Source organism: Mustelus asterias, unplaced genomic scaffold (genome assembly GCF_964213995.1).
Source record: "Mustelus asterias unplaced genomic scaffold, sMusAst1.hap1.1 HAP1_SCAFFOLD_1562, whole genome shotgun sequence".
NCBI classification, from domain to species: domain Eukaryota; kingdom Metazoa; phylum Chordata; class Chondrichthyes; order Carcharhiniformes; family Triakidae; genus Mustelus; species Mustelus asterias.
The window spans coordinates 53,314-76,566 of record NW_027591507.1 but is presented as its reverse complement, the minus strand read 5'-3'; the positions used below and the strand labels follow the sequence as shown (position 1 = coordinate 76,566).

At 53.5% G+C, this 23,253-nt stretch overlaps 1 protein-coding gene across 1 annotated transcript in view; it reads right to left on the bottom strand.

The window, feature by feature from the left end:
* The window catches only part of LOC144488434 (segment polarity protein dishevelled homolog DVL-2-like), a 50,341-nt gene that overhangs the window by 1,009 nt on the left and 26,079 nt on the right, over positions 1-23,253 (bottom strand). The window contains exons 9-14 of the mRNA XM_078206506.1: positions 17,955-18,031; positions 16,724-16,791; positions 11,988-12,167; positions 9,081-9,212; positions 7,842-8,018; positions 3,719-3,946 (exon numbers count right to left, since the gene is read on the bottom strand). Of these exons, the coding sequence (XP_078062632.1) occupies positions 3,719-3,946; positions 7,842-8,018; positions 9,081-9,212; positions 11,988-12,167; positions 16,724-16,791; positions 17,955-18,031 (862 nt within the window). The remainder of the gene's footprint in view (positions 1-3,718; positions 3,947-7,841; positions 8,019-9,080; positions 9,213-11,987; positions 12,168-16,723; positions 16,792-17,954; positions 18,032-23,253) is intronic.

Here is a 23,253-nt window from a genome sequence, read left to right as displayed (position 1 = left end):
AGAAGGATGAGGGGAGATCTTATAGAGGGCGATAAGATAATGAAGGGGCTGGATAGGATAGAGGTGGAGAGATTCTTTCCACTTAGAAGGGAAACCAGAACTAGAGGGCACAGCCTCAAAATAAAGGGGGGTCAGTTTAGGACAGAGTTGAGGGGGAACATCTTCTCTCAGAGGGTGGTGAATCTCTGGAATTCTCTGCCCATTGAAGTGGTGGAGGCTTCCTCGTTGAATATGTTTAAATCACGGGCAGATAGTTTTCTGATCGGTAAGGGAATTAGGGGTTATAGGGGTCAGGCGGGTAAGTGGAACTGATTCGCTTCAGATCAGCCATGATCTTGTTGAATGGGGGGGGCAGGCTCGAGGGGCCAGATGGCCTACTCCTGCTCCTAGTTCTTATGTTCTTATGTTCACCCGGAGGAAACCCACGCAGACATGGGGAGAACGTGCAGACTCCGCACAGACAGTGACCCCAAGCTGGGAATCGAACCCAGGTCCCTGGCGCTGTGAGGCAGCAGTGCTAACCCACTGTGCTGCCCCCTATTAGAGTTAGGGGAAACTGTGGGATAGCTGTGCACCTGAAACACCGGGTCAAATCCCATCACAGCCACTGAGGGAGGTGATGGCCCAGTGGCATTATCGCCAGACTATTAATCCAGAAACTCAGCTCATGTTCTGGGGGACCCGGATTCGAATCCCCGCCACGGCAGGCGGTGGAATTTGAATTCAATAAAAAATATCTGGAATTAAGAATCTACTGATGACCCATTGTCGGAAAAACCCATCTGGTTCCCTTTAGGGAAGGAAATCTGCCGTCCTTACCCCGGTCTGGCCTACATGTGACTCCAGAGCCACAGCCAATGTGGGGTTGACTCTTAACTGCTCCCCTGAAATGGCCGAGCGAGACACTGGGTTCAAGGGGTTCCTTCTCTGACCTCGCCCCATCAAAACATTGCAAGCTGAACCCCTTTATTCCCCCCCCCCATTTCCCCCCTCACGGTATTATTAATCCATTCGGCCCATCGAGTCTGCACCAACCACAATCCCACCCTGGCCCTATTCCCGTAACCCCACGCATTTACCCTGCTAATCCCTCCCCCGGACATTAGGGGAAATTTAGCACGGCCAATCAACCTAACCCGCACATCTTTCGGACTGTGGGAGGAAACCGGAGCCACCCGGAGGAAACCCACGCAGACACGGGGAGAACGTGCAGACTCCGCGCAGACAGTGACCCGAGGCCGGAAATTGAACCCGGGTCCCTGGCGCTGAGAGGCAGCGGTGTTAACCCACTGTGCCACCCATTGGCTGTTCATCTTTTTAGGGTTTTTAAAAGAGAAGTGGAGAGAGAGAGAGAGTCCGGCTTGCAATGTTTTGGGGGCGAGGTCAGAGAAAGAAGCATCGCAAGGCCATTTGTCAGGGCAGAGAGAGAGCTAAAAGCTAGGATTTGCAGCGAACCGTACTAACTGGACCGTGATGCTCCACAACAGTGCCTGAATCCGGAACTATTCCATTACCCGGAGTGGATATCCCTGACAAAAACAATTCAAACAAAACCCACCTCCTACACAGCCTCAGCAAGCACTGTCACTTCAAACATAGCATTCTCAGACACGGGTCAACGAGCGGGTGCAGTCTGGAGTCCAGTCTGGTGGCCCCTAACAGTTCCAAATAACAGCAGACCCTGCCCTCCCCCACACTGCCCTCCCCCACACTGCCCTCCCCCAGCCAACAACTCGCCAGACCCGCCCGGCGCTACAGACCATAGAAAATTACAGCTCAGAAACAGGCCCTTTGGCCCTTCTTGTCTGTGCCGAACCATTTTATGCCTAGTCCCACTGACCTGCACTTGGACCATATCCCTCCACACCCCTCTCACCCATGAACCCGTCCAAGTTTTTCTGAAATGTTAAAAGTGACCCCGCATTTACACTTTATCCGGCAGCTCATTCCACACTCCCACCACTCTCTGCGTGAAGAAGCCCCCCCCCTAATATTCCCTTTAAACTTTTCTCCTTTCACCCTTAACCCATGCCCTCTGGTTTTTTTCTCCCCGAGCCTCAGCGGAAAAAGCCTGCTTGCATTCACTCTATCTGTACCCATCAAAATCTTATACACCTCTATCAAATCTCCCCTCAATCTTCTACGCTCCAGTGAATAAAGTCCCAACCTATTGAATCTCTCTCTGTAACTCAGCTTCTCAAGTCCCGGCAACATCCTTGTGAACCTTCTCTGCACTCTTTCAACCTTATTTACATCCTTCCTGTAACTAGGTGACCAAAACTGTACACAATACTCCAAATTCGGCCTCACCAATGCCTTATATAACCTTACCATAACACTCCAACTTTTATACTCGATACTCCGATTTATAAAGGCCAATGTACCAAAGGCACTCTTAACGACCCTATCCACCTGTGACGTCACTTTTAGGGAATTCTGTACCATCTCAGTATTGGAGCTATATAACAACTCAGTGTGAACCCAACACGGAGATAATGTGAAGGAGAAGGAAACGGCATTCACCCAGGCGAGCTGGATATTCTGACACCACCCCCCCCCGCCCCCAACCTTCACCCACGTCTCCAACTCCAGTGTCCCACCTCACCCTCCTTCGAGTGAAAAATCTTCCTCCAAGAATCAATCTGAAATATTCCTTTCAATTCATTTCCTCTGGTCCCACTGACCGGAGCGAAGTTGCCCGAGTATTTTATATCCCTCAACCGGACCTCGCCTTGTCTGCCTTCTCTTCTGGATAGCAGTGTCCAGCGAGGGGAGGCTCTAGGGGCAGTACAGGAGTCGCATAAAAAGTTCAGCTCGCTGTCCCCGGATACCGGGGCACCAACGCCTCTACTTTCCCAGGAGGCTAAGGAAATTCCGCTACGACGCTCATCAACTTTTACAGATGCACCATGGAAAGCATCCTTTCCGGATGCCATAGAACATAGAACAGTACAGCACAGAACAGGCCCTTCGGCCCACGATGTTGTGCCGAGCTTTATCTGAAAATGATGTGGAGATGCTGGTGTTGGACTGGGGTGGACAGGATGAGAGGTCACACGACACCAGGTTATAGTCCAACAGGTTTATGTAAAATCAAATTAGACTATAACCTGGTGCCGTGTGATCTCTCATCCTTTCTGGGTGTGTCACAGCTTGGTATGGGGCTCCTGCTCTGACCAAGACCTCAAGAAACTATAAAAGGGTCGTGAATGAAGCCCAGTCCATCACGCACACCAGCCTCCCATCCATTGACTCTGTCTACACTTCCCGCTGCCTCGGGAAAAGCAGCCAGCATAATCAAGGACCCCCCCCACGCACTCCGGACATTCTCTCTTCCGTCGGGAAAAAGATACAAAAGTCTGAGGTCACGCATCGACCGACTCAAGAACAGCTTCTTCCCTGCTGCTGCCGTCAGACTTTTGAATGGACCTACCTCGCATTAAGTTGATCTTTCTCTACACCCTAGCTATGACTGTAACACTACATTCTGCACTCTCTCCTTTCCTTCTCTATGAACGGTATGCTTTGTCTGTAAAGCGTGCAAGAAACAATACTTTTCACTGTATCCCAGTATCTGTGACAAGAATAAATCCCGGTCGGTGGGAATACCAGGGAGTCGGGTGGATCATTCATCACCTCCCACGCTCAGTTAAACCTCCCGGCACTGACAGGGTGGGGCCGAATGGCCATACCGCGTGTCCACAAACCGTTGTCTCACCTTCACTGTGCTGGCTGCCGGCGCTACCACCTCCCCCGTAGCTGTAGGTGGTTAGCTCATGGTAGCTGGGTGGCTGGGTGGAGTAGGGGTGCGGAGGCGGGTACGGATACTGGAAGGAATGCATGATGGGCCAGGGGGTGGCGCCCGGGTGAGGAAGGGGGGCCAGCGTGTCTTGGTCCGAGGCCCCACTGGAGCCGTCATTGTCGTTCAGGGAGAGATTGGCCAAGTCTGGTTCAAAAAGAGAAACACAGCGGTCAGTTAACAGCCCGACACAGACCCAAATCACAAACACCAACACGGGGACAGAGGGAGAGGGGGATGGGGGTTGCTCGGTTAGGCCAAACCTCATTTCATCTCAACCCCTACACTCCCCGAATACCCAACGCACCCCTTCTCCCAGAAACACGCCCGAGTTACACAGCCTGCTATGAGGTGCCTTCCCAAGCTAACGCAGTCACCCGAGATGTAACAATCTAATTCCCCTCCCATCTCATAACTCCCACATTTCCCAATCCAGTCCTCGGTATTTGAAACATTCTTCACACTCAGTGATGTTTTTCCACATCCGTTTCCCCCAGCCTCCCCTCCAAGAAAATCATAGAATCCCTACAGTCCATTTGGCCCATCGAGTCTGCACTGACCACAATCCCAGCCAGGCCCTATCCCCGTAACCCCAAGTATTTACCCTGCTAATCCCCCTGGCACCAAGGGGCCAATCCACCTGACCCGCACATCTTTGGACACTAAGGGGTAATTTAGCATGGCCAATCCCCCTAACCCGCACATCTTTGGATACTAAGGGGCAATTTAGCATGGCCAATCCCCCTAACCCGCACATCTTTGGATACTAAGGGGCAATTTAGCATGGCCAATCCACCTAACCCGCACATCTTTGGATACTAAGGGGCAATTTAGCATGGCCAATCCACCTAACCCGCACATCTTTGGATACTAAGGGGCAATTTAGCATGGCCAATCCACCTAACCTGCACATCTTTGGATACTAAGGGGCAATTTAGCATGGCCAATCCACCTAACCCGCACATCTTTGGATACTAAGGGGCAATTTAGCATGGCCAATCCACCTAACCCGCACATCTTTGGATACTAAGGGGCAAATTAGCATGGCCAATCCACCTAACCCACACATCTTTGGACACTAAAGGGCAATTTAGCATGGCCAATCCCCCTAACCTACACATCCTTGGACATTAAGGGGCAATTTAGCATGGCCAATCCACCTAACCACGTCTTTCGGATGGTGGCAGGAAACTGGAGGATCCGGAGGAAACCCACGCAGAGATGGGGAGAACGTGCAGGGAATCGAACCCTGGTCCCCGGCGCCGTGAGGCAGCAGCGCTAACCACTATGGCGTGCCCGTTCAATAGGAAGAGAAGCAGGAGGCCATTGAGCCTCTCGAGCCTGTTCTGCCATTGAATTGGACTGAGACTGGTCTGTACATTCATTCCAAACATTCGAATGAAGAAAAATCTATCCAAATTTAGAAATTCGACATTGACCCCACAACGCTCAACAGTATTTTGCAAGGGGGGGGTTCCAGACTCCCACTCCCCTTCTGAGGGGGAAAGTGTGTCCTGACATCCCTCCCCTGAAGGGTCTTCCCCCTTGTTCTGGGACCCCCCACCTCCTTAATTGTCCCCCTTGACTAGTTTGCCCCTTATCGCCTGCACGAGGGAATGCACTCGATCAGGGCAGAATGGCCTCCTTCTGTAGTGTAGGGATTCTCTGAATACAAGTCTGCCCTGTGAAACCTGTCCTTACAATTTAACGCTTTAGCCCTGGTAAATCTGCAAGGCACCCACTCCAAGTTGATCTTTCTCTACACCCTAGCTGTGACTGTAACACTACATTCAGCGCTCTCTCCTTTCCTTCTCTATGAGCGGTATGCTTTGTCTGTATAGCGCGCAAGAAACAATACTTTTCACTGTCTCCCAGTACACGTGACAATAATAAATCAAATCAAAAACCCAAGGCCAATACTCCTCCACCCACTGGTATAACATTCACCCGTTAACTGGGAAAGATTTGCCCTGAAACTCTCTCCTTGCAATCTTACTGCGCGAGGCAGGGAAGAGGCCCCACTCTCTCTCCGGCAGGGAAGAGGCCCCACTCTCTCTCCGGCAGGGAAGAGGCCCCACTCCTCTCTCCGGCAGGGAAGAGGCCCCACTCTCTCTCCGGCAGGGAAGAGGCCCCGCTCTCTCTCTCCGACAGGGAAGAGGCCCCGCTCTTCTCTCCGACAGGGAAGAGGCCCCGCTCTTCTCTCCGACAGGGAAGAGGCCCCACTCCTCTCTCTCCGACAGGGAAGAGGCCCCACTCCTCTCTCTCCGACAGGGAAGAGGCCCCACTCCTCTCTCTCCGACAGGGAAGAGGCCCCACTCCTCTCTCTCCGACAGGGAAGAGGCCCCACTCCTCTCTCTCCGACAGGGAAGAGGCCCCACTCCTCTCTCTCCGACAGGGAAGAGGCCCCACTCCTCTCTCTCCGACAGGGAAGAGGCCCCACTCCTCTCTCTCCGACAGGGAAGAGGCCCCACTCCTCTCTCTCCGACAGGGAAGAGGCCCCACTCCTCTCTCTCCGACAGGGAAGAGGCCCCACTCCTCTCTCTCCGACAGGGAAGAGGCCCCACTCCTCTCTCTCCGACAGGGAAGAGGACCCACTCCTCTCTCTCCGACAGGGAAGAGGCCCCACTCCTCTCTCTCCGACAGGGAAGAGGCCCCACTCCTCTCTCTCCGACAGGGAAGAGGCCCCACTCCTCTCTCTCCGACAGGGAAGAGGCCCCACTCCTCTCTCTCCGACAGGGAAGAGGCCCCACTCCTCTCTCTCCGACAGGGAAGAGGCCCCACTCCTCTCTCTCCGACAGGGAAGAGGCCCCACTCCTCTCTCTCCGACAGGGAAGAGGCCCCACTCCTCTCTCTCCGACAGGGAAGAGGCCCCACTCCTCTCTCTCCGACAGGGAAGAGGCCCCACTCCTCTCTCTCCGACAGGGAAGAGGCCCCACTCCTCTCTCTCCGACAGGGAAGAGGCCCCACTCTCTCTCCGACAGGGAAGAGGCCCCACTCTCTCTCCGACAGGGAAGAGGCCCCACTCTCTCTCCGACAGGGAAGAGGCCCCACTCTCTCTCCGACAGGGAAGAGGCCCCACTCCTCTCTCTCCGACAGGGAAGAGGCCCCACTCTCTCTCCGACAGGGAAGAGGCCCCATTCTCTCTCCGACAGGGAAGAGGCCCCACTCTCTCTCCGACAGGGAAGAGGCCCCACTCTCTCTCCGACAGGGAAGAGGCCCCACTCTCTCTCCGACAGGGAAGAGGCCCCACTCTCTCTCCGACAGGGAAGAGGCCCCACTCTCTCTCCGACAGGGAAGAGGCCCCACTCTCTCTCCGACAGGGAAGAGGCCCCACTCTCTCTCCGACAGGGAAGAGGCCCCACTCTCTCTCCGACAGGGAAGAGGCCCCACTCTCTCTCCGACAGGGAAGAGGCCCCACTCTCTCTCCGACAGGGAAGAGGCCCCACTCTCTCTCCGACAGGGAAGAGGCCCCACTCTCTCTCCGACAGGGAAGAGGCCCCACTCTCTCTCCGACAGGGAAGAGGCCCCACTCTCTCTCCGACAGGGAAGAGGCCCCACTCTCTCTCCGGCAGGGAAGAGGCCCCACTCTCTCTCCGGCAGGGAAGAGGCCCCACTCTCTCTCCGGCAGGGAAGAGGCCCCACTCTCTCTCCGACAGGGAAGAGGCCCCACTCCTCTCTCCGACAGGGAAGAGGCCCCACTCCTCTCTCCGACAGGGAAGAGGCCCCACTCCTCTCTCCGACAGGGAAGAGGCCCCACTCTCTCTCCGGCAGGGAAGAGGCCCCACTCTCTCTCCGGCAGGGAAGAGGCCCCACTCTCTCTCTCCGACAGGGAAGAGGCCCCACTCTCTCTCTCCGACAGGGAAGAGGCCCCACTCCTCTCTCCGACAGGGAAGAGGCCCCACTCTCTCTCTCCGACAGGGAAGAGGCCCCACTCTCTCTCTCCGACAGGGAAGAGGCCCCACTCTCTCTCTCCGACAGGGAAGTGGCCCCACTCTCTCTCTCCGGCAGGGAAGAGGCCCCACTCTCTCTCTGACACACTTACAATTTTCGCAACCACTGAAATCGCCGAAGATGTAGTAGCATTGCTCGGAAAAGGTGATTTTGTTGACCGTGTGACGGATGAAGCCGGCTTTCAGCAGGTTGCTGGCGTACTTCCGCGCCTCCCTGCGATCCTGGAAGCCCTCGATGTGGTGGTACAACCAGTCCACAACGTCAGACCCTGCCAACAACACAAAAGGTTCGATTAGTCCCAATCGCTGCTCCCATCCATTGACTCCGTCTACACTTCCCGCTGCCTCGGGGGAAAAGCAGCCAGCGTAATCAAGGACCCCCCCAAGCACCCCCGTGACATTCTCTCTTCCACCTTCTTCCATCGGGGAAAAAGATACAAAAGTCTGAGGTCACGAACCAACCGACTCAAGAACAGCTTCTTCCCTGCTGCTGTCAGACTTTTGAATGGACCTACCTCGCATTAAGTTGATCTTTCTCTACACCCTAGCTATGACTGTAACACTACATTCTACACCCTCTCCTTTCCTTCTCTATGAACGGTATGCTTTGCCTATTTTGTTTGATGCTGGAAGAGTTTCAAAGTTGAACTTGTCGACTTGAATGTCCATCCTCTGACACGCAAGGAACAATACTTTTCACTGCATCCCAGTACATGTGACAATAATAAATCAAATCAAGTTTAATCTAAAGCCAACGGTGAGGCTATAGGTGCCATTGCAGATGGGAATGGCAAGACAGGCCTGGGTGGGAGATTGAAACACACCAGGCAGTGTACCGAGTGACACAGCGTGCCTGCTGAGGAGGGACCCTACACAGTTTACACTGTGAATAACACTTACACTGCTGAATTAACAGCATGATGTGGAGATGCCGGCGTTGGACTGGGGTAAACACAGTAAGAAGTTTAACAACACCAGGTTAAAGTCCAACAGGTTTATTTGGTAGCAAATTTGGTAGCAAATTGTGTGGCTTTTGCTACCAAATAAACCTGTTGGACTTTAACCTGGTGTTGTTAAACTTCTTACTGAATTAACAGCAGCCATGCCGAGTTAGTGAGGAAGGCAGATCAGTAACTTGATAATTACACAGCAATTGACCACAATCTCGGAACAATCGAGGAGTTACGAAGCCATGGGTTACATGCTAATTAGTCACCTTGGCGACTACAATGTGTTTCAGGTTGGCAGTGGGCCCCTTTCCAGTGTTTCTGTTGGCACTTTCGGGCGTGAACGACATTGGACGAACCAGGTCTTGTTCGCGAATTACCCACCTAAGAATGCGTTGGGGATTGTAATTTTCAACCACATCCTGTCTCGAACCTCAAGGCCGGATTCAGGGGAAGCCATCGCTTTGGCAACCGACATCATATCCGTGTGGATCGACAGGTTAAAGTCGTCAAAGCCTGGAGAGAGAGAGAGTTTGGAGACCAATTACAGCACGGATTAGGACAGAGGCCACGAAGCCCAACGCAAACACAACGCCTGCTCCCTCGTGCTGTTCAGCTTTGGATTCCGAAAACGCTCAACGGCCAGCGATCAGACTCGGGTAACACCGCACCAACTGGAGGCAGGGACACAACCGTCAGATGGAAACAAGCTGTGGGGGTCTAACCAACAAGATGCCCCCCCCCCCTGCCAAGCAGGACCACCTGGAGATACCAGCTCTTTGCTCCAACATTGTGCTCCCTCGGCCAATAGTTAACCAACATCACAAGAACAGATTGTCTGGCCATCATTGCACAGGCCATTCGGCCCATCCAGCCTGTTCCGCCATTCATTCTGATCATCAAATTCAATATCCTGATTCCCCCCCTTCCCCCCCATATCCCTCGATCCCTTTAGCCCCAAGAGCGATATCTAATTCCTTCTTGAAATCACAACGTTTTGGCCTCAACTACTTTCTGTGGGAGTGAATTCGGCACATTCACCACCCTCTGGGTGAAGAAATTTCTCCCCACCTCAGTCCCAAACGGTTTCCCCCTTATCCTCAAACTAAGACCCCTAGTTCTGCCCTGCCCAAGTGCTCATCCAGGTACTTTTTAAAGGCATCCCGCCTCCACCACCCTCCAAAGCAGCGCATTCCAGACCATCACCACCCTCTGGGTGAAACTGATTTCCCTCACATCCCCGCCCCTCACCTTGAGCCCACGTCCCCTCGTGACTGACCCCTCAATGAAGGGGAACAGCTGCTCCTTATCCACCCTGTCCACGCCCCTCAATGAGAGGTGATCTCAGTGAAACATAGGAAGGGTCGCAGAAGGGTGGACGTGGAGAGAATGTTTCCACGGTCGGGGAGCCCAGGGCACAGTCTCGGGATAAGAGGCTGCTCGTTCAGGACGGAGATGAGAAATGACTTCACTCGAAGGGTTGTGAACCTTGTTGGTGGGTGAATTATGTTTAAGGCTGGGAGGGACAGACGTTTGGTAACTCAGAGAATCAGAGATACAGGGAGCGGGAGGGAGAAAGTGGACAACCTGTCCTGGTCCCCCCCATGCCGACACTATAGTTAAGAAAGCCCCACCAACACCTCTACTTTCTCAGGAGACTAAGGAAATTTGGCATGTCCGCTACGACTCTCACTAATGTATACAGATGCCCCATAGAAAGCATTCTTTCTGGTTGTATCACAGCTTGGTCCGGGCTCCTGCTCTGCCCAAGACCGCAAGAAATAACATGGGTTGTGAATGTAGCCCAATCCATCACGCAAACCAGCCTCCCATCCATTGACTCTCTACACTTCCCGCTGCCTCGGGAAAAGCAGCCGGCATAATTAAGGACCCCATGCACTCCGGACATTCTCTCTTCCACCTTCTTCCGTCAGGAAAAAGATACAAAAGTCTGAGGTCACGAACCAACCGACTCAAGAACAGCTTCTTTCCTGCTGCTGAATGGATCTACCTCGCATTAAGTTGATCTTTCTCTCCACCCTAGCTAGGACTGTAACACTACATTCTGCACTCTCTCCTTTCCTTCTCTATGAACGGTATGCTTTGTCTGTATAGCGCGCAAGAAACAATACTTTTCACTGTATGTTAATGCATGTGACAATAATAAATCAAATCAAAACCAAAGCTGAAGCCCACAGTCAGTCCTGATTATATACAGAGCCCTCCTGCTCCTATTTCATGTGGAGAGAGTGAGAGAGAGAGAGTGAGAGAGAGTGAGAGAGAGTGAGAGAGAGTGAGAGTGAGAGAGAGTGAGAGAGAGTGTGAGAGAGTGTGAGAGAGTGTGAGAGAGAGTGAGAGAGAGTGAGAGTGAGTGAGAGAGAGAGTGAGAGAGAGAGTGAGAGAGAGTGAGAGAGAGTGAGAGAGAGTGAGAGAGAGTGAGAGAGAGTGAGAGAGAGTGAGAGAGAGAGTGAGAGAGTGAGAGAGAGTGAGAGAGAGAGTGAGAGAGAGAGTGAGAGAGAGAGTGAGAGAGAGTGAGAGAGAGTGAGAGAGAGTGAGAGAGAGTGAGAGAGAGTGAGAGAGAGTGAGAGAGAGTGAGAGAGAGTGAGAGAGAGTGAGAGAGAGTGAGAGAGTGTGTGAGAGAGTGTGAGAGAGTGTGAGAGAGTGTGAGAGAGTGTGAGAGAGTGTGTGAGTGAGAGAGAACGGGTGAGTGAGTGAGCGAGCAAGAGACAGAGAGAGAGCGGGTGAGTGAGAGTGAGCGAGCGAGCAAGTGTGAGCGAGCGAGTGAGAGAGAGAGAGCGGGTGAGTGAGAGTGAGTGAGCGAGCAAGTGTGAGCGAGCGAGTGAGAGAGAGAGAGAGAGCGGGTGAGTGAGAGTGAGTGAGTGAGAGAGAAAGAGAGCGGGTGAGTGAGAGTGAGCGAGCAAGTGAGTGAGTGAGTGAGTGAGAGAGAGAGAGCGGGTGAGTGAGAGTGAGCGAGTGAGTGAGTGAGTGAGTGAGAGAGAGAGAGCGGGTGAGTGAGAGTGAGCGAGTGAGTGAGTGAGAGCAAACGAGCGAGTTCTTGCTGCCTGCGCTTGGCTCTGTCTCGCTGCAGAGGCAGCACAGAATCCACATTCCACTGGTGCAGTTTTCAAAGGAGCTTGGATCGATCGTGACTTCATCACATTCCACAGGTGCGACGCCAGCTAACCAGGACGTGAGGGGAACCACCCCCCGACACCCACCCCCTCCCCCTTTTGTCTGGCACGGCAGAGCACCCCCCCCCCCCCCCCCCCCCCACAAAGGGGGTGAACTTACGCTCGGTTTCAGTGATGGAGCTGCTGGAAGTGATGGTGCTCATGGAGGAGCTGGCGCCGTAAGCTGGGTACGCCCCGGTCAAGGCAACAGAGTGAGAGACCCAGGCGGCCGGATCTATAGGTCTGATGGGCTCATCTACAGAAAGAGGCACAGAGAATCTCATCAGTGAGTGAGGGACATCTGTAGAGGAGACAGAAGGACAACAACACAAAAAAAAAACAAGAGAATGGGTTCAACACAGTAAACTCAACAATAGATTGAAGCAGAAAATGACAATGCATTTCAATACACCAGCTCCTGTCTCTGTACTGCCCCCGCTTATTTACCCACTCCTCCCGTGACACCACTGAGCGATGGTGTTGCAATATGCAGCACATTCACACAGGAAAGGGGAAACCTGGACCCTGATTGTTCAGCAAACCCGGAGGACACACACACAGCCGGCCCCGCCCAAGCTGGAAAGCACTTCTTAAACATACTTAAAAATAACACCCGAACTGTTCCCCAATCAGCAGCAGACACTCACTCACAACAAGCGCAGACTCTCCACGGTGTCAGGGCAGCACTCAGCTCCACCTGCACCACAGCACACTGTCCGACTGATCTACCCTCCTGTGGAAGCCTTTCACCCACAACTCATTCAAACATCGGGGACAAAGGAGTGCCTGTAACCGGCCTAGACTCTGTCTCAATCATAATCCACACATTCACTGCCCAGCACAGTCACCAGGTAGACTCAGAGAGGAGACCATTCTACAAATCAAACTCACTCACTGATTAATCACAGTGTAGAGGGAGAGTTACTCTGTATCTAACCCCATGCTGTACCTGTCCTGGGAGTATTTGATGGGGGACAGTGTAGAGGGAGCTTTACTCTGTATCTAACCCCGTGCTGTACCTGTCCTGGGAGTGTTTGATGGGGGACAGTGTCGAGGGAGCTTTACTCTGTATCTAACCCCGTGCTGTACCTGTCCTGGGAGTGTTTGATGGGGGACAGTGTCGAGGGAGCTTTACTCTGTATCTAACCCCGTGCTGTACCTGTCCTGCGGGTGTTTGATGGGGACAGTGTAGAGGGAGCTTTACTCTGTATCTAACCCCGTGCTGTACCTGTCCTGGGAGTGTTTGATGGGGGACAGTGTAGAGGGAGCTTTACTCTGTATCTAACCCCGTGCTGTCCCTGTCCTGGGAGTGTTTGATGGGGGACAGTGTAGAGGGAGCTTTACTCTGTATCGAACCCCGTGCTGTCCCTGTCCTGGGAGTGTTTGATGGGGACAGTGCAGAGGGAGCTTTACTCTGTATCTAACCCCGTGCTGTACCTGTCCTGGGAGTGTTTGATGGGGACAGTGTAGAGGGAGCTTTACTCTGTATCGAACCCCGTGCTGTACCTGTCCTGGGAGTGTTTGATGGGGACAGCGTAGAGGGAGCTTTATTCTGTATCTAACCCCGTGCTGTACCTGTCCTGTGGGTGTTTGATGGGGGACAGTGTAGAGGGAGCTTTACTCTGTATCTAACCCCGTGGTGTACCTGTCCTGGGAGTGTTTGATGGGGACAGTGAAGAGGGAGCTTTACTCTGTATCTAACCCCGTGCTGTACCTGTCCTGGGAGTGTTTGATGGGGGACAGTGTAGAGGGAGCTTTACTCTGTATCTAACCCCGTGCTGTACCTGTCCTGGGAGTGTTTGATGGGGACAGTGAAGAGGGAGCTTTACTCTGTATCTAACCCCGTGCTGTACCTGTCCTGGGAGTGTTTGATGGGGGACAGTGTAGAGGGAGCTTTACTCTGTATCTAACCCCGTGCTGTACCTGTCCTGGGAGTGTTTGATGGGGACAGTGAAGAGGGAGCTTTACTCTGTATCTAACCCCGTGCTGTACCTGTCCTGGGAGTGTTTGATGGGGACAGTGAAGAGGGAGCTTTACTCTGTATCTAACCCCGTGCTGTACCTGTCCTGTGGGTGTTTGATGGGGGACAGTGTAGAGGGAGCTTTACTCTGTATCTAACCCCGTGCTGTACCTGTCCTGGGAGTGTTTGATGGGGACAGTGAAGAGGGAGCTTTACGCTGTATCTAACCCCGTGCTGTACCTGTCCTGGGAGTGTTTGATGGGACAGTGTAGAGGGAGCTTTAAACTGTAACTAACCCCGTGCTGTACCTGTCCTGGGAGTGTTTGATGGGACAGTGTAGAGGGAGCTTTACTCTGTAGGTAACCCCGTGCTGTACCTGTCCTGCGGGTGTTTGATGGGGACAGTGTAGAGGGAGCTTTACTCTGTATCTAACCCCGTGCTGTACCTGTCCTGGGAGTGTTTGATGGGGGACAGTGTAGAGGGAGCTTTACTCTGTATCTAACCCCGTGCTGTCCCTGTCCTGGGAGTGTTTGATGGGGGACAGTGTAGAGGGAGCTTTACTCTGTATCGAACCCCGTGCTGTACCTGTCCTGGGAGTGTTTGATGGGGACAGCGTAGAGGGAGCTTTATTCTGTATCTAACCCCGTGCTGTACCTGTCCTGTGGGTGTTTGATGGGGGACAGTGTAGAGGGAGCTTTACTCTGTATCTAACCCCGTGCTGTACCTGTCCTGGGAGTGTTTGATGGGGACAGTGAAGAGGGAGCTTTACTCTGTATCTAACCCCGTGCTGTACCTGTCCTGGGAGTGTTTGATGGGGGACAGTGTAGAGGGAGCTTTACTCTGTATCTAACCCCGTGCTGTACCTGTCCTGGGAGTGTTTGATGGGGACAGTGAAGAGGGAGCTTTACTCTGTATCTAACCCCGTGCTGTACCTGTCCTGGGAGTGTTTGATGGGGGACAGTGTAGAGGGAGCTTTACTCTGTATCTAACCCCGTGCTGTACCTGTCCTGGGAGTGTTTGATGGGGACAGTGAAGAGGGAGCTTTACTCTGTATCTAACCCCGTGCTGTACCTGTCCTGGGAGTGTTTGATGGGGACAGTGAAGAGGGAGCTTTACTCTGTATCTAACCCCGTGCTGTACCTGTCCTGTGGGTGTTTGATGGGGGACAGTGTAGAGGGAGCTTTACTCTGTATCTAACCCCGTGCTGTACCTGTCCTGGGAGTGTTTGATGGGGACAGTGAAGAGGGAGCTTTACGCTGTATCTAACCCCGTGCTGTACCTGTCCTGGGAGTGTTTGATGGGACAGTGTAGAGGGAGCTTTAAACTGTAACTAACCCCGTGCTGTACCTGTCCTGGGAGTGTTTGATGGGACAGTGTAGAGGGAGCTTTACTCTGTAGGTAACCCCTTGCTGTACCTGTCCTGGGAGTGTTTGATGGGGGACAGTGTAGAGGGAGCTTTACTCTGTATCTAACCCCGTGCTGTACCTGTCCTGGGAGTGTTTGATGGGGGACAGTGTAGAGGGAGCTTTACTCTGTATCTAACCCCGTGATGTACCTGTCCTGGGAGTGTTTGATGGGGGACAGTGTAGAGGGAGCTTTACTCTGTATCTAACCCCATGCTGTACCTGTCCTGGGAGTGTTTGATGGGGGCAGTGTAGTGGGAGCTTTACTCTGTATCTAACCCCGTGCTGTACCTGTCCTGGGAGTGTTTGATGGGGACAGTGTAGAGGGAGCTTTACTCTGTATCTACTCCCGTGCTGTACCTGTCCTGGGAGAGTTTGATGGGGACAGTGACGAGGGAGCTTTACTCTGTATCTAACCCCGTGCTGTACCTGTCCTGCGAGTGTTTGATGGGTGACAGTGCAGAGGGAGCTTTACTCTGTATCTAATCCCGTGCTGTACCTGTCCTGGGAGTGTTTGATGGGGACAGTGTAGAGGGAGCTTTACTCTGTATCTAACCCCGTGCTGTACCTGTCCTGGGAGTGTTTGATGGGTGACAGTGTAGAGGGAGCTTTACTCTGTATCTCACCCCGTGCTGTACCTGTCCTGGGGGTGTTTGATGGGGACAGTGATGAGGGAGCTTTACTCTGTAACTAACCCCGTGCTGTACCTGTCCTGGGAGTGTTTGATGGGGACAGTGTAGAGGGAGCTTTACTCTGTATCTAACCCCGTGCTGTACCTGCCCTGGGAGTGTTTGATGGGGACAGTGTAGAGGGAGCTTTACTCTGTATCTACTCCCGTGCTGTACCTGTCCTGGGAGAGTTTGATGGGGACAGTGACGAGGGAGCTTTACTCTGTATCTAACCCCGTGCTGTACCTGTCCTGCGAGTGTTTGATGGGTGACAGTGCAGAGGGAGCTTTACTCTGTATCTAACCCCGTGCTGTACCTGTCCTGGGAGTGTTTGATGGGGACAGTGTAGAGGGAGCTTTACTCTGTATCTAACCCCGTGCTGTACCTGTCCTGGGAGTGTTTGATGGGTGACAGTGTAGAGGGAGCTTTACTCTGTATCTAACCCCGTGCTGTACCTGTCCTGGGGGTGTTTGATGGGGACAGTGATGAGGGAGCTTTACTCTGTAACTAACCCCGTGCTGTACCTGTCCTGGGAGTGTTTGATGGGGACAGTTTAGAGGGAGCTTTACTCTGTAACTAACCCCGTGCTGTATCTGTCCTGGGAGTGTTTGATGGGGACAGTGTAGAGGGAGCTTTACTCTGTATCTAACCCGTGCTGTACCTGTCCTGGGAGTGTTTGATGGGGGACAGTCAAGAGTTGCTAAGATGTCTGAGACTGAGGTACTGAAACCTCTACTGAAGTCAATTAAAAGTTATTTATGTGGAACGGAACATTCTGATCTCAAGTGCAGTGAAATGTTTAGTCTTCAAACAGCTAGCCACTTACTTCTGGGCAAAGTGAAGTAGCCCTGAGGCGATGGGTCCCAGCATTTGGCAACTGTTAAAATGATTGGCCTTAAAAAGAAATGGAAAAACATGCAGATTAATATCGGACAAAGTACAGAAGCTTTAAAGTGAGGGAAACACATCACAGAGCACTTTGGGGAGGCGGAGGGAGATCTCGCAGTCGTGCCCATATCTGCTTCAACAAGGGTTCATAGAATCCCTACAGTGCAGGAGGCCATTCAGCCCATCGAGTCTGCACTGACTCACTGATAGACAGCACCATACCCAGACCCTATCCCCGTAACCCCATCTATTTACCTATTCATCCACTTAACCTGCACATCTTTGGACACGAAGGGGCAATTTAGCATGGCCAATCCCCCTAACCTACACATCTTTGGACACTAAGGGGCAATTTAGCATGGCCAATCCCCCTAACCTACACATCTTTGGACACGAAGGGGCAATTTAGCATGGCCAATCCCCCTAACCTACACATCTTTGGACACTAAGGGGCAATTTAGCATGGCCAATCCCCCTAACCTACACATCTTTGGACACGAAGGGGCAATTTAGCATGGCCAATCCCCCTAACCTACACATCTTTGGACACTAAGGGACAATTCAGCTGTGCCACCCAGCCGGGAATGGAACCCGGGTCCCTGGCGCTGTGAGGCAGCAGTGCTAACCACTGTGCCACCCAGCCGGGAATGGAACCCGGGTCCCTGGCGCTGTGAGGCAGCAGTGCTAACCCGCTGTGCCACCCAGCCGGGAATGGAACCCGGGTCCCCGGCGCTGTGAGGCAGCAGTGCTAACCCGCTGTGCCACCCAGCCGGGAATGGAACCCGGGTCCCCGGCGCTGTGAGGCAGCAGTGCTAACCCGCTGTGCCACCCAGCCGGGAATGGAACCCGGGTCCCCGGCGCTGTGAGGCAGCAGCGCTAACCCGCTGTGCCACGGTGCCACCCTATTTACTTTAACCAATCAAATTGCCCCCTAATCTTCAGTTCACGGCAACACAAGAGGAGGCAGAATCTGTCATTATAATTTAACGGTCTCAGGCCTGGTACCACCCTTGTACATCAGCATGGCACCCGCGCCAAGGCCAGTAACTACAACTATCGTCACAATCCACATTGGCAGACATGTGGTCAGTGGGCTCGCTGGGGGGAGAGAGAGAGAGAGAGAGAAAGGGGAACAAATGATTGAGCGGTCGGGAGGCGATGGAACTTACCCGGGCTTGTGAACGATCTCCCTCAGAACCCGCACAGCGTCGTCGTTGCTCATGTTCTCAAAGTTTATATCATTTACCTGAGGGGCAGAAAGGGAGCTGGAGTGAGCGATGCAGGAGGAATCCAATCCAAAGCAGCCAGTCACATAACCATTCGACAGCTGACAAAGGGATGCCGACACTTTACAACAATACAGCCCTGGACACACAGCGACAAGACCCCCAGTGAATCACCCACACTGTCTACAGCTTGGAAAAGGTGGGGTTAGCATTGACCTTTGACACGGTACCGCGCGGTAGGTTGTTGCATGAAGTTAAATCTCACGGGATTCAGGGTGAGGGATCTAAATAGGATTTATAATCACCTAGAAAGGAATAATTCGATTAGGGATAGTCAGCACGGTTTTGTGAAGGGTAGGTCGTGCCTCACAAACCTTATTGAGTTCTTTGAGAAGGTGACCAAAGAGGTGGATGAGGGTAAAGCGGTTGATGTGGTGTATGTGGATTTCAGTAAAGCGTTTGATAAGATTCCCCACGGTAAGCTATTGCAGAAAATACGGACACATGGGATTGAGGGTGATTTAGTGGTTTGGATCAGGAATTGGCTAGCTGGAAGAAAACAAAGGGTGGTGGTTGATGGGAAATATTCATCCTGGAGTTCAGTTACTAGTGGTGTACCGCAAGGATCTGTTTTGGGGCCACTGCTGTTTGTCATTTTTATCAATGACTTGGATGAGGGCGTGGAAGGATGGATTAGTAAATTTGCGGATGACACTAAAGTCGGTGGAGTTGTAGACAGTGCGGAGGGAAGTGGCAGGTTACAGAGGGACATAGAAAAGCTGCAGAGCTGGGCTGAGAGGTGGCAAATGGAGTTTAATGCGGAAAAGTGTGAGGTGATTCACTTTGGAAGGAGTAACAGGAATACAGAGTACTGGGCTAATGGTAAGATACTTGGTAGTGTGGATGAACAGAGAGATCTGGGTGTCCATGTGCATAGATCCCTGAAAGTTGGCACCCAGGTTGACAGGGTTGTTAAGGAGGCGTACGGTGCGTTAGCTTTTATTGGTAGAGGGATTGAGTTTCGGAGCCAGGAGGTCATGCTGCAACTGTACAAAACTCTGGTGCGGCCGCATTTGGAGTATTGCGTACAGTTCTGGTCGCCGTATTATAGGAAAGATGTGGAAGTGTTGGAAAGGGTGCAGAGGAGATTTACCAGGATGTTGCCTGGTATGGTGGGAAAATCTATGAGGAAAGGCTGAGGGGCTTGAGGTTGTTTTCGTTAGAGAGAAGAAGGTTAAGAGGTGACTTCATAGAGGCATACAAGATGATCAGAGGATTAGATAGGGTGGATAGTGAGTCTTTTTCCTCGGATGGTGTTGGCTAGCACGAGGGGACATAGCTTTAAATTGAGGGGTGCTAGATATAGGACAGATGTCAGAGGTAGGTTCTTTACTCAGAGAGTAGTAAAGGCGTGGAATGCCCTGCCTGCAGCAGTGGTGGACTCGTCAACGTTGAGAGCGTTCAAGTGGTTATTGGATAAACATATGGATGATATTGGAATAGTGTAGATTAGGGGGGGCTTTAGATTAGTTCCACTGGTCGGCGCAACATCGAGGGCCGAAGGGCCTGTACTGCGCTGTAATGTTCTATGTTCTAGATGGATACAAAATTGGCTTCTTGACAGAAGCCAGAGGGTGGTTGTAGAGAGTTGTTTTTCAAACTGGAGGCCTGTGACCAGCGGTGTGCCTCGGGGATCAGTGCAGGGCCCACTGTTATTTGTCATTTATATTAATGATTTGGATGAGAATATAGGAGGCGTGGATAGCAAGTTTGCAGATGACACCAAGATTGGTGGCATGGTGGACAGCGAGGAAAGTTATCTCCGATTGCAACGGGATCTTGATCAATTGGGCCAGTGGGCTGACGAATGGCAGATGGAGTTTAATTTAGACAAATGCGAGGTGATGCATTTTGGTAGATTGAACCAGGGCAGGATTTACTCAGTTAATGGTAGGACATTGGGGAGAGTTACAGAACAAAGAGATCTAGGGGTACAGGTTCATAGCTCCTTGAAAGTGGAGTCACAGGTGGACAGAGTGGTGAAGAAGGCATTCGGCATGCTTGGTTTCATCGGTCAGAACATTGAATACAGGAGTTGGGACGTCTTGTTGAAGTTGTACAAAACATTGGTAAGGCCACATTTGGAATACTGTGTACTGTTCTGGTCATCCTGTTATAGAAAGGATATTATTAAACTAGAAAGAGTGCAGAAAAGATTTACTAGGATGCTACTGGGACTTGATGGATTGCATTATAAGGAGAGGCTGAATAGACTGGGACTTTTTTCTCTGGAACGCAGGAGGCTGAGGGGTGACCTTATAGAGGTCCATAAAATAATGAGGGGCACAGATCAGCCAGATAGTCAATATCTTTTCCCAAAGGTAGGGGAGTCTAAAACTAGAGGGCATAGGTTTAAGGTGAGAGGGGAGAGATACAAAAGGGTCCAGAGGGGCACTTTTTTCACACAGAGGGTGGTGAGTGTCTGGAACAAGCTGCCAGAGGTAGTAGTAGAGGCGGCTACAATTTTATCTTTTAAAATGCATTTAGATAGTTACATGGGTACGATGGGGTATAGAGGGATATGGGCCAAATGCGGGCAATTGGGATTAGCTTAGGGGTTTTAAAAAAAAAAAGGGCGGCATGGACAAGTTGGGCCGAAGGGCCTGTTTCCATGCTGTAAACCTCTGTGACTGGACCAGTTACACAGAAACTGTGGCCAGAGGCTGGAAATCCTGCGGAGAGTAACTCACCTCCTGACTCCCCAATGCCTGTCCACCATTTACAAGGCACAAGTCAGGAGTCTTGGCGGAATGCTCTTGGCTGGATAATCAAGCCCCAACAACTCGCAAAATGTGACACCGCCCTGGACAAAGCAGTCCCATCCACACCTTCAACATTCACTCCCGCCACCACCAACACGCAGTGGCAGCGTTGCAGCAACTCACCAAGGCTCCTTCGACAGCACCTTCTAAACCTAGACCATCTAGAAGCACAAGGGGGTGCCAATGTTGCTGCTCCCCTTCTCACAGAAATATTTTTGTGCACCCCACAGACAATGAACAGTGCAGCACAGGGACAGGCCCTTCGGCCCTCCAAGCCTGTGCTGGTCATGATGCTCTAACTAAACTAAACAATAAACCTTCTGCCCTGACTCGGTCCGTATCCCTCCATTCCCTCCCTATTCATGGACCCATCCAGATGCCTCTTAAGTGTTGCTAATGTGCCCGCTTCCACCACCTCCTCTGGCAGCGCGTTCCAGGCACCCACCACTCTCTGCGTGAAAAACCTCCCCCGGCACATCTCCCTTAAACTTTCCCCTTCGCACCTTGAACCTGCGCCCCCCCACCTTGTAATTGACACTGCCACCCTGGGGAAAAGCCACCACCCATTCGATGCCTCTCACATTTGGCAGACCTCCTTCAGGTGGCCTCGAAGCCTCCGTCTTTCCAGTGAAAAGTAGGGGAGTGGGTGGGGAGGAGGTAATGGGTTAGAGGGGGGCTGTCGGGTGTTTGGAGTGGATGGTCAGGTGACTGGGGTAGTTGGCTGGTTAGTGGGGGGGAGGAGGGGCGTAGTCCAGTAGTTAGCTGGGGGAATGGTCAGTTATGTAGTTTCCCTGATGTTAGACCAGAACTTAATCTGTCTCATAGTTTCCTGGGTAAGATACACATAATGGCACTTGGAGGAGACTTGGAGACACAAACAGGCCGAGAGAGGGAGATGGGCGCACGGGCAGAGGGGCGCACGGGCAGAGGGGCGCACGGGCAGAGGGGCGGACGGGCAGAGGGGCGGACGGGCAGAGGGGCGGACGGGCAGAGGGGCGGACGGGCAGAGGGGCGGACGGGCAGAGGGGCGGACGGGCAGAGGGGCGGACGGGCAGAGGGGCGGACGGGCAGAGGGGCGGACGGGCAGAGGGGCGGACGGGCAGAGGGGCGGACGGGCAGAGGGGCGCACGGGCAGAGGGGCGCACGGGCAGAGGGGCGCACGGGCAGAGGGGCGCACGGGCAGAGGGGCGCACGGGCAGAGGGGCGCACGGGCAGAGGGGCGCACGGGCAGAGGGGCGCACGGGCAGAGGGGCGCACGGGCAGAGGGGCGCACGGGCAGAGGGGCGCACGGGCAGAGGGGCGCACGGGCAGAGGGGCGCACGGGCAGAGGGGCGCACGGGCAGAGGGGCGCACGGGCAGAGGGGCGCACGGGCAGAGGGGCGCACGGGCAGAGGGGCGCACGGGCAGAGGGGCGCACGGGCAGAGGGGCGCACGGGCAGAGGGGCGCACGGGCAGAGGGGCGCACGGGCAGAGGGGCGCACGGGCAGAGGGGCGCACGGGCAGAGGGGCGCACGGGCAGAGGGGCGCACGGGCAGAGGGGCGCACGGGCAGAGGGGCGCACAGACAGAGGGGCGCACAGACAGAGGGGCGCACAGACAGAGGGGCGCACAGACAGAGGGGCGCACAGACAGAGGGGCGCACAGACAGAGGGACGCACAGACAGAGGGACGCACAGACAGAGGGACGCACAGACAGAGGGACGCACAGACAGAGGGACGCACAGACAGAGGGACGCACAGACAGAGGGACGCACAGACAGAGGGACGCACAGACAGAGGGACGCACAGACAGAGGGACGCACAGACAGAGGGACGCACAGACAGAGGGACGCACAGACAGAGGGACGCACAGACAGAGGGACGCACAGACAGAGGGACGCACAGACAGAGGGACGCACAGACAGAGGGACGCACAGACAGAGGGACGCACAGACAGAGGGACGCACAGACAGAGGGACGCACAGACAGAGGGACGCACAGACAGAGGGACGCACAGACAGAGGGACGCACAGACAGAGGGACGCACAGACAGAGGGACGCACAGACAGAGGGACGCACAGACAGAGGGACGCACAGACAGAGGGACGCACAGACAGAGGGACGCACAGACAGAGGGACGCACAGACAGAGGGACGCACAGACAGAGGGACGCACAGACAGAGGGACGCACAGACAGAGGGACGCACAGACAGAGGGACGCACAGACAGAGGGACGCACAGACAGAGGGACGCACAGACAGAGGGACGCACAGACAGAGGGACGCACAGACAGAGGGACGCACAGACAGAGGGACGCACAGACAGAGGGACGCACAGACAGAGGGACGCACAGACAGAGGGACGCACAGACAGAGGGACGCACAGACAGAGGGACGCACAGACAGAGAGACCGACGCTCTGACAGAATGTGGATTTGTCTTT